Raw genomic sequence first — 11858 nt, 5'->3', positions numbered from 1 at the left:
ATATTTATAAGCAAAATAAAACCATAAATTTACTACTCCCTCCGTTCTAATTTATGTGAACTTGTTTGACTAGGCACGGAGTTCAAGAAAAAATGAAGACTTTTGAATTTGTGGTCCTAAACAAGTCAAAAAGGGGTCCAGAGTATTTGTGTGGTTATAAAAGATTCTCATTAAGGGTAGAATTGGAAATTTAAGCTAAATTGTTTCCAAATTTAGAAATGGATTATTCTTTTTTGAACGAACTAAAAAAGAAATAAGTTCACATAAACTGGAACGAAGTAAGTACTAAAAACTATTGGAGTCCAAAAATGTTGGGATCTAAAGCAAAAGCTTTACTAGCATCCGAGTGAGCCGCCTTATTAGTTACATGGTAAATTATTGAAGGTAGTTGGTAATATGGGTGTATAAACAACCCATAACAATAATAGAGAAATGCAAATGATTGAAATCTGGTCAAGGATCTGAATCCTTTTTCTTCCTCTTCCCTATTATTCTCTTTCAAATTGGGGTGTCAAATTGCATATAAAATTTTGTGACTGGTCCAATGGCTGCGTTGGGGGTGCCTTACATAAATAGGGTAATAGAACGAAACTAATAGTAAGACACTGAATAAGACAGTAGTCATTAATTTGTATGTCAGCTCTAGTACAAAGGGTAAAGTCAAAAAAAGAGGTGAATACAACATTACCATATCTATAGCAAGAGCTTTTTTAACTTGGAAAAGCAAATTGGACAACTCTGAATAGTGTTAATATGTAGGGTCGTGCATAATTTGGTAAATACCGAATTATCATATTGAAATCAAAAATTTTGGTATTTGGTATTTGATATTTTAATATTTTGTATGGTATTTGGTTTAAGTTTTTTAAAAAAAAAATGGTATTAGGTATGGTATTTGGTATTTTAAAATGAAATATCGAAATACCGATACCGTAGGGTAAATAATATTATAATACACAATACACATATTATTAATTATAATATAAATATAAAAAATCTAAAATTTTACTTTCCTTTATTCTCCAAGTTTATCAATTAACTATAAGCAAGTAACAAGACACTTCTATTGATCAAGTTTATTCTTTTATGTACAATTTTCTCTCTCTCGGTTGATATTTGCTTGGTTTTGGACAAACTTTTGTCAACAAACGTTTTTAGTTTTGTACTTTTGAGTACTTTAATTAAGAATATTACAGTCTATGACTCTATGCACTAGTTAATATTCAAACCGAATAAACTAAAGTTACGGAACCGAATAACCCGAAACCGAAAGGAGAAAAATCGAACCATACCGAATTTAATTAGGTACGGTATTGGTATAGCATTTTAAGAAACCGAATACCGAAAATACCAAACCGAAATATCTAAATACCGTACCGTACCGACCGACGAACACCCCGAGGAGTATCTGAAAATTCGAATTTGCTTGCTGAGAATATCGCTAGGATGAAGACAGGCCAATAAGGACGTGATAAAGCTATTGTCCTATTATTATCCTTCAACAAAATTTTGCATTCCTTTGTTTGGTTAGTGAATACAGTTACGATTCTGCTAACTCAAAAGTCGGAATAAAACGTCCACGCAATTATACTTTTTAACCACACATCTACTTATGGTAGATATTCTTCAAAATCATTATTGGAAATAAGTTTCAACCATTTGATAAGAAGCGTTTTACCTTTCATGGCAGGTTTAATCTTTAGATTTGGATAGTTAAACCGAAAAGATTACGTATATAAGTTCCTCCATAATTTTAGCATAGCAATCTTCCAGGGCAGAGCTAACCCTTTCAGTTACGGGTTCATGAACCCAATAGCTTGATTAAACCCTTGTATTTGTCTTAAAAAAATATTGAATAAGTACAACTTACTAATTTAAAACAACTTAAAAGAACTAAAATCCCCAAACCCAAGCTTCAAATCCTATGAACCAAATGACCCCCTATATTCACATAAAATCTGCTTTCCAATAAGTAACAAATTTGCTTCAAACTAAGGAGGACATAATAATAACAAACTGAAGTCAGAGCAAACGAGAAAAAACAGCAATGTATATATGATATCTTCCTCCTTAGCAACACAGTCCCACCATACTAATTAATTACAAACGGCCTACACTGTCATATTCATCACCATTGTTACTTAATTCTGTTCAGTGGAATTCTCTCACTTTGTCGTGCAACCCTTTCCACATGAGAAATCCTTTGTGGCATCGTCATTCCTCCGGAAACAATGATCTCTGCATTTTGGCTTCACCATTAGAAACACTTGAAAACAGTTACATTAACAAACCCAAAATTCATTTACATCAATGTCCTGTTCAGATACTTTGATCTTCCATGGAAGTATAATGCATGACGAGGGCGGCCAAAGAGGCATTTGCACATAGCTTTACCATAACTTTTACAAAGATATATGATTTACTAAACTAAAGATCATTAAATAAGATGCATGCTTCGACCAGTCACCAAGCTATTAGTACTAAACAAGGAGCGGTCATTTTAAGGATGAGTTGTCAAAAGCTAGAAAACGTACCAATGCCTTCACGGATGGACAAATTTGGTCTTATAACGTCTTTGGCGTTAACCAGAAGTATATCACCAATATACAAATGGTTTGTAGGAACAAAAACACTACACAATTCTTCATCCCCTTCATCTGTCTGCAATCCAGAAAATAGTCGATGTTGAATATTGATATCAGCCAACAAAATAATAAAATGCTCTCTTTGCTTGTTCTAGTTTAGTAGTCGCTCTTTCTGCTTCTCATCTCTACCCATCACCAGAGAGAGAGAGAGAGAGAGAGAGAGCATTAGGGGACTATCATTGGAAAATGCCGGTTGCTCAAGATTAAGCACTTATGCACATCAAAGGACATTCTGCACTTACCAAATAAAAGGACATTCAGCATTTACAAATAACTACAAGCTAGAAGGGAAAAGAATATAGCCCAGTAAAACCTTGCACGAAAATTAGATACTACTTGGAAAACATGAACAAATTGATAATGAAATTAAGCTAAAGAGAAACTCAAATGACAGCTTTATCTAGTCTATTATAGCAGCAAATGAGAACAGGCATTTTAAAAATGATAAAGAAAATGGTTTTCCCTTACACCATGTTATCATACGGGGAAAAACTGATATCCAGAACAAGTACCTGAAGGGTAACTGATGATGTTATAAAACCAAAAGCATATTCACCCACACGAGGATGACGAATGATTGCCACTTCCTTAAAAGCAGTGGTATTTTGATCTGCAGATTATATAAGAATGAAATGTCAGTATCAAGAACAAAAACTAATAAGAAAATGCAGCAAAAGCAAAATACTCCACGAAGCAACCTCAACTCTCCAAATTAAGTATTTATAGTCTTCAAAGCACAATTTTGATGTATTATCTGTCTCGGTGATCCTGATCCCCTTGCTTTTTGACACTTTGGTTTATTGAAAGTATGAAAGTCTAGTACACCAAATGAAGTTCAGTTCAGATTTCACTTTTTTACTTCACAGCTCTGAGATTCATTTCACTCCTCCGAAAGAGATTATCCTTTCATTTTCTTTCTTTTGTTATCTACCTTTTTGTGATGAAAGGAAGAGAATAATATATTCTGTAAATTATAAAAAAAAAAAGAGGCTTTTTTCCACAATCTTTCCTGAAATTACCCGCTCTCCACCTTTCCCCATTCTCTCTCAGGCTGATAGTTGCAAGAGATGGGTCCATAAGTGATTCGATATGTGCACCACCACTTGCCTTGTCCAGTATCAAAGAGAAGGCAAGTTTCATTTCCTCTGTCTTCTATCCACAAGATTAAAATTCTGTAGCTTACCTGGAGATACTGCAGAACTGATCTGCTTTGAGGCTGAATATAAGTGTCTGACAAATGGCATTCGCTTAATAATCCATTCCCCAATCCAGAAAACACTAGCACCCAGCCAAGACGAAACAAAAACTCCAACGAAGAACACAAACACTAGAGATGTGACAAATCCTAGTCCTGCACCAACAACAAATGTCTCAAAGATCAGGAGATCTGGCCAATATACAATGGATAAAACAACATTTGATACAAGTAGGAAGGTGGGAACACATAAGCCAAATTCAAGGAAACATGAAATTTATCAATCATGCATGACACATGGAAAGATAACACACAACATAATGGGATTTATCAAAAACCAGCGACCTCCATCACCTCCAAACATGAAGTACTACAACTGATGAAATGCTAGATATTTGATGACAAAGAAGAGAATGAACTGCTTTCTCACAAGTGAGAGGCATTTACAACTCATGGGAAGAGAAGTCCTTTTTTAATAGGGAACAGAAGTCATGTATTTATATACATGCTGATCTCAACATCACGGTTTCTAAGAGCAAAAACAATTCATACAAATTGGTCAGAAATCTATTGCAATTGATACCATGCTCTCCCCTATTGATCAGCAGGAACCACTGATAGTTGCAAACACAAGGTGTTTTTCTTGTAAGATGAAATATTGCTAACACCAGGTTATGTCATGGGATCAGTTCTTTTAACTAACATGGTATTGAGGGGGGAAAGAAAGTAAAGCACAATTAATCTGAGGATGGTCAATCCTTGTTCTTGTAGTTATGTTAGGGTCAACCACGAGCACCTTAGTCTTACATAGCTGTATATAGTTGGTTGTATGCTGAAGGAAATATTCCTTCGAGCCACTGTGACCGAAATCCGCAGTTACCACAAACAAACTTTAATCCAAGCTCAACTAGTATGAAAAGAAATAATCAAAGTTGACAACTATCATGACAACACGACCAAAAATATATATAAATATTAAAGCTTCTTCTTGCTCATATTGCTCTCTGACTCTTCACCGCAGTCCAAGTAGTGAGAGTTCATAATATTCCTTTTGTTCCTTGTCTCCTTGATGCAAGGAGATAATAACTATGTACATGCTTATAAAGAGTTCCATGCAGCTGACACGTTCAAATACAAAGATAAGTTAGCCATATTATCTTGTGGAATCACAGGTATACCCAATGATAAAGTATCTGAATATGAAATACGAATTGGATCTTGAATGTGTAGGAGTACTGGACAATTAAGCATCAAGAAGCTGGATAAACCACAATAATGCAAAAAACTAACTGCAGCTATCAAATTTTTGGAAAGTGGAAATTGAAATTACCAAATATGTCAATGCCAAGTTGTTCATATAGTGGACTGAAGAAGCCATCAACAAACTGAATAAACCACCACGTCACAAAGAATGTAACTGCTACCGGGAAGAGAACTACACTGCAATTTCAAAGTTTAGAGTGGTTAGCGTTTGGCAGAACCTATCAAAAAAGTAAGGAAACAGATGCAAAAAGCAAATTACCATCCAGTCATAAACTTCTTAGACACCCAGCTTTGAAGAAAATAACAGCAAGCCTGAAAAGGGTGTATCAAAAACTATTTAGACATCTGCAAGTAAACTGCCTACAGGCATATGTATAGAGAGAAATGTTTAAATATGTCCTATTCTTCTCAAGATTCTCATTATATATACACAAGAAAGCACGATAAGTTCCAGACTGAAAGTATATAAGAGTACAGTTGGTATTAAAAGGATTAGAGAAAAAACAGCTCAACTGTCTAACAAACTGTTACCCTCTAAACTCTAAAGAACCTGGATCTTCTAAATCATATTTTCTCACATTGACCATTCATTTTCGAGCTTGGTTTCTGGATTCAAGTTATTTTGAAAGCATATGCAGAATATATAGTGGTACTGGGTCGGAAAAAGACTAGCAGACATACAGCTCAACTTTTCAAAGAACCTGGATTTTCTAAAGAATTTAGTTTGACTTGGCCCACTTGTTTTCCAGTTTGGACTTCTTTTCTTGATTCAAGTTGTTAAAAGGTACTCAAATTTTTTCATAATAATCAGATAAAGGATTAAGTAGCTAAAGGATTTCTAACAATAACTCTTTTTTTTTGGGTAATTAAAATTATTATTAATCACCAAGGATAACAGTACAAAGCATAGCATAGCATCTCCCAGCTAGCTGTTCTCTACAAGGAGTACCCAAGAACCTACTACTATCTGTTCCTCATATCCCTATACAAGCAGTATCTAAATAAGGACAAAACACTATGACTACTTTTTTTTTTTTAAAAAAAACATAGATTCTGTATCAGATCCTTCACTTTCCTATCTGCCCTGAAGTAGCACATGCTCACAATCTCCCTTGCCAAGGCTTCATGTTCTCTACTTGCTTCCATAGCACATGTATATATTCAGCATACATCATTTTAAGTAGCATTGTTGAAGCTGTCTTCCCCTTTGAGTGTTGAATGATAAACTGGAAATACATAATAAGCATGAATCCACTTGATCCACAACTTATCTTGCTTATGAGTTAGGTCCCAGTAGGATTTGGCAATTGCAGCACTATTCCACACCTGCAGATTAGTAAGGTTGAGTCCCCCTACAGATTTAAGTAGGCATACCTTTTCCCAAGCAAGCAGTGATTTTTTTGGTAATCATATTTCCCCCAGACCATAGGTAGCTTCTACAGTAAGCCTCAATTAATTTGACAACCTTAACTGGTAGTGTAAATAACTGAGCCCAATAAGATTGTATTCCAAACAGCACTGTTTGTACTAACTGAGCTCTGGCAGCATAGGATAATTTTTTTGTTGTCCAGGATGTTATGTTTGCTACCATTTTATTAATGAGGCGTTGCCACTGAAGAATGGATAGTTTTAGTGTCTAGTGGAACCCCTAAGTATTTAAAAGGCAATTGCTCCTCACTGTAACCAATAGCTTGAATGACAATTGCCTTTTGCATAGGATCCATACCCCCACAATAGACTGCACTCTTTGACAAATTAGCCTGTAGCCCAGAGGCAGATGAGAATGTCCAAAAACAATTATGGAGCTTCTGCACTGATTCTAGCTCACCCCTGGCAAATAGTAATAAGTCATCCGCAAAACACAAGTGAGTGATACCCAGCTTGCTACATCGAGGGTGGTATTTGAACTGTTTATCCTGTTTCAATCCTTTGAGTAGTCGACTCAGATACTCCATAGCAATAGCAAATAAGAATGGTGACATTGGGTCTCCTTGCCTCAAGCACTTAGCTGCATTAAAAGGCTCTGTTGATTCTCCATTTAACAAAATAGAGTAATTAATTGTTGTCACACAAGGCATTATCCATTTTATAAACTTCTCAGGGAAAGCCAGTCCCTCAAGAACCTGCTCTAAGTATATCCATTCTACAGAGTCATAAGCCTTCTGTAGATCCACCTTTATCATGCATCTAGAAGAAATGTGCTTCATGTTGTATAACTTAACCAGCTCATGAGCTAATATTATGTTGTCTGCTATTCTTCTCCTTGGAATGAAGCCTGCTTGTGAGTCAGAAATGATATGACTCATAACTTTTTGCATTCTTCCAGTTATGACTTTGGCAATCAGCTTATACAATACTGTGCAACATGCTATGGGTTGATAATCCTTCACTGTGTCTGGGTTGGCAACTTTTGGCAGTAAGATGAGTGTGGTGCAATTTATGACCTTATATAGGATCCCTGTATCAAAGAATTCCTTCACGGCTTCACATACATTTTTCTTGATAATGGGCCATGATATCTTGAAAAATAAAGCATTGAACCCATCTATTCCTGGGGCTTTACAGTCCCCAATTGCATTCAGCCATTCATAGATTTCTGACTCTGTAACATTGGCACACAGATCTTTTTGTTGTGCATGTGACAGACAAAGACCATTCCTCATGACCAATCTATTGATAGCCGGTAAGCTAGATGTTGTTGTTCCCATCAAGGATTTATAAAAGTCAACAAATTCAACTTTGATTGCTCTTGGTTCTTGGAGTTTACCACTTGTTAAGGAGTTAATCTCAAGAATCTGCTTCAGATTTTGCTTTTCCTTCATTATGGCTGTGAAATATTTGTTGTTTGAGTCACCCAGCCTAATCCAAATAGCCCTAGACTTTTGTTGCAGTGCATTTTCCTCTATCAATGACCACTTCTCCAATTAATGTAGGCATTCTTTCTCCTGATCAGCTAGGATATCAGAATAATGGGCCTGCATTGCTTCTTGAATCTCTTTCAAAGTTTCTCTGGCTTGTGTAATTTTCCCTGAAACTCCTTTAAACTCTGTTGAGTTTAGTTGCTTAAAGACTGGTTTCAATTGTTTCAGTTTAAACCACACATTCTTCATCTTTCCAATTGATAGTTCTGGACCATCCTTGTGCTACATTCTGATTAAAATGCTCATGATCTACCCAGATGTTAAAGAACCTAAAGGGAACTTTAATGTTGCTCCTTGGCTCTCTCAAAGGTATAAGCATAGGATGATGGTCTGAAATGAATGGTTCTCCATAGGTTACAGTCAAGTGCCCATATTGCATCATCCAATCATCATTTGCAATTGCCCTATCAAGTCTGTTCATACTCTGTCATCCCCTATTTGGTTGTTGGTCCATGTATAGTAATCTCCCTTCCAAGGTATTTCATTTAGTAACAGGCTATTGTAGCATTCTGAGAAGTCTTTCAATTGAGCTAAAGTCACAGGATTGCCTTGTCTATCTTGAGGAGTTAGAACAGCATTGAAATCTCCACATAAAAGCCAAGGCATCTTGATCTTGGGGGCCATCTGTTCAAGTTGATTCCACAAAGTTTTCCTTTGATCTACTGTGTTGAACCCATATACCACTGTAAGCATACAGACCATACCATTCAGCTTGCCAGTCACCTGACAATGAATCAGCTGGGCTGCCTTTGCTATGAGTTGAACTTCATAGCTTTTGGCATCCCACAGAACTCATATTCTCCCATTGATTGCTTCTGTGTAGTTAGTTAGCCTATCCCAGTTAGGAGCCACCTTACTAGCTATAGACTGTGCTTTATTTTCTTTGACTCTAGTTTCTACTAAACCAGCTAATCTAATTTGATTATCTCTGAGATACTGCTTAAGCTCTTTCTGCTTGTATCTCTTAGTCATTCCCCTAACATTCCAGAACAGCCAAGTCATTGAGATAATATGAGTTCACCTCCTATATCAGGAGGCCTAGTGTTCTCATCTCTCATTCCCTCTGCAGGCAAAGCTTGGAAGCCATTCTTGGTCACTATAATCTCTGCATTAATTGCATTATGACGCATGTCTTGCCCATATATTCTCTATGTTGTCTACTTGATTGGTGTTCATGCAATTTCTGATCTGAAGTGGATCCTTTTGCTCGCACATGAGTCCAACCTGCTTCAGTGGTCTCATTAATTGTAGCCCCAAGTTTCTGTTTACCCCTTTCATTAGCTTCACTTTGATGCAAGGCTTGTTGTTGGTTCTGCATTTTCTCCGCTGGTTGCTGCTTATCTTTTGGTTTCCATGCTTGAACTAGCTTAGGTCTGGCTCTTTGCAGTGGGCCAATTCTCACTTCCTTCTTTTGCTTGCTACAGTCATGGCCAATCTGTAAACACTCGGCACAGAATGTTGTCCTCCATTCAAATTCAATTGGTTGTTGAAATTGTCTACCAGAGGGATCCTTAACTGTTACTTCAGTAGGCAGTTTCTTTGTGACATTTACTTCAATCAAAATTCTAGCATATGACACCCTGGTTTGTTTTACAGTGCATTGGTCTGCAAATAATGGATTACCAATGGTGCTAGCCATCCTGCTTAGTGTATTTGTGCCCCAGCAGTTCATCGGGAGTTTTGGAAAATTCACCCACAATGGAATTTCTGTCAAGAATTCATCATTGAAATCAAAATTCGAGGTCCATTGTTTTATAATGATTGGTCTGCTATAGATGGTATAAGGGCCACCATACAATACTTCCTGCAAATCACCTAGGCTGTGAAATTTAACGATATAATATCCCTCTTCATGAAGAAACAATTCTGGTTCAGCCACATTGTTCCAAAATTGTGAGATGTATTTGCTCATATGATTGTACCCAGGCATTTCCCCAATTATATAGACAATGAGAGCTTTCTTCCATTTCTCAGTTTCACACTCAATTTCATTTTTATCTAAATTGACGACAAACTGTCCATTCACAATTTCAGGAGCAATGTAAGTTAGGTGCATACCATTCTCAACAGAATGACTTCCAGCAAAAAGAATTCCTATTTCGATGGTTGTCAATCGGAGTTACCACTTGCTGTGAATTCCTATTTCGATGGTTTCAGCAATCACACTTGCGCTAACAGAGCTTCCTACGGTCACGAGGTCGTCCTCTCTTCCTAGCCATGGCGATTCACAGACGGCGCACGATAGCGTATCATGCGCCGGGAGCACAAAGCTAGAGATACAATAACTCTTTTTATTTTTGATAAAGAGAATTCTAACTTTTATCACATAAATTTTCACAACTACAACACAAGAACTTATGTTTGGCGTGTATAAATTGACGCTAAACCCCCAACCCAAATAACCAACTCCATTTCCATAAGATAAACATTATGATTTTGATCACATCAAAATCAACATGTTATTAGAATGCTCATTTCCTACATTTTCACATCCAGAATATTAGAATTCACTTTTTGTGCATAAATTGACTCTAACTAATCGATAACCCCACACCACAAGAAAAATTAAAATCCCCAATTCACAACCTTTTTGCCTGAGCAGATAAGATGAACAAGTATCAAAATCTCATTTAAGGAATCAACTCATGTTTGACTTCAGTATATATTAGCATTCTCCATGCACTTATAAAGGTACCAGTTTTCCAAATTGATGGATCAAATATTGTAGATATATACTACCATTTGACCCCAAAAATTAAAATATCAAACACAAGCACCCATTTCCCATTTAAACAATCTTCTTTTTTCTTGCTTTTTCCACCATGTGCTCAAACTCAAAACCTTAACATGAATAGCACTTCCTATAGCAAACACGAATACCCATTTTCTTCTTCTTCTTTTTTTTTTGTATTTTCCTTTTTTTATATGATAGTAATGTCCTGGCCAGCTTGTGCGCATCTGACTATTCCACGGATACCTACTACCCTCTAGGCAAATGGGAATAAATCATTTTTTCATTGCTGGGATTTGTTTGTATTTCCCCCTTTTTTTTAATTATTTCAGTTGGATTTATGAGCAAGAGTAAATACCCTCAAAAACGTAAGAAAAAACACGAGCAACAAAAAATTAAAAAAAACAGACAGAATTCGACAATTACAAACAAAAACAGACCTTGCGGGTAGAAGAATTAGGGGAAGAGGGAGGTGATTTGATGGGGTCTTCAGGATCTTCAGTGGCTTGACTCAGTGGTACTGAAGTTGGGTCTTTCTCTTCCGCCATTTTTTTCAGTTTCTAGATAGATCTCAGGAGGAAGAAATGGAAATGACTTGCAGCAGCACAGTGCCAGCTGAGATTGTGTTGTGAGATTAATTGGGAAAGTTTGGGGTTTAAGAGAGAAGAAGAGACTTGTGAATTGTGCGATATATGAGCTGTGACCTTTTTCACTTTGTAAACTTGGAACTGAAGGGAAAACAATTAAAAGGATATCTCTATTCAAATACTTCAATTTAAATATCAATGTGTTACTAGCGGTTAACGAAATGGGAAAAATTAATATCGCGTTCAGATCTCAACATATATATATAATACTAGATAATTTTTTCTCATATATCTAATTATTGTTGGACATAATTACCTGATATTTGTACTAGTTAAGTGAGCACAAGCTGGCTCTGAATATCAAAGGTATTTTAAGAGTTTTTGTAGGCATTTGGATATAAAAATTAGTATAATTTTTGAAAAAAATAGTATTTGAAGTTAAGTTGAAAAATAGTATTTGAAATTTTAAATTATGTTTGGAGATGCATTTCACTTGAAAAAAATATTATAATTTTG

The 11858-nt window shown here is 36.1% G+C and overlaps 1 protein-coding gene across 1 annotated transcript; it reads right to left on the bottom strand.

Annotated features, from left to right (window-relative positions):
• Window positions 1-1925: 1925 nt before the first annotated feature.
• Window positions 1926-11449, bottom strand: LOC107812726 (protein LIKE COV 2). Its single transcript, XM_016637883.2, has 7 exons — window positions 11196-11449; window positions 5363-5415; window positions 5171-5280; window positions 3829-3996; window positions 3158-3255; window positions 2535-2661; window positions 1926-2238 (listed from the first exon to the last, which is right to left on the bottom strand). The coding sequence occupies exons 1-7, from the start codon at window positions 11301-11303 to the stop codon at window positions 2138-2140; spliced, it is 765 nt and encodes a 254-aa protein (XP_016493369.1). The 5' UTR covers window positions 11304-11449; the 3' UTR covers window positions 1926-2137.
• Between the last annotated feature and the right edge of the window lie 409 nt (window positions 11450-11858).

This window comes from Nicotiana tabacum, chromosome 13 (genome assembly GCF_000715075.1).
Source record: "Nicotiana tabacum cultivar K326 chromosome 13, ASM71507v2, whole genome shotgun sequence".
Classification (NCBI taxonomy): Eukaryota; Viridiplantae; Streptophyta; class Magnoliopsida; order Solanales; family Solanaceae; genus Nicotiana; species Nicotiana tabacum.
The sequence above is the reverse complement of the archived record's forward strand: the minus strand, read 5'-3'. Positions and strand labels throughout refer to the sequence as shown.

Excerpts from the sequence above, each read along its gene's own strand:
- LOC107812726 (XM_016637883.2), bottom strand. The coding sequence starts at position 11,303 with ATGGCGGAAGAGAAAGACCCAACTTCAGTACCACTGAGTCAAGCCACT. Across the intron at positions 2,662-3,157 it reads CATCATCAGTTACCCTTCAG|ACAGATGAAGGGGATGAAGA; the intron begins GTACTTGTTCTG and ends TCTGGATTGCAG. Across the intron at positions 2,239-2,534 it reads GTCCATCCGTGAAGGCATTG|AGATCATTGTTTCCGGAGGA; the intron begins GTACGTTTTCTA and ends GCCAAAATGCAG.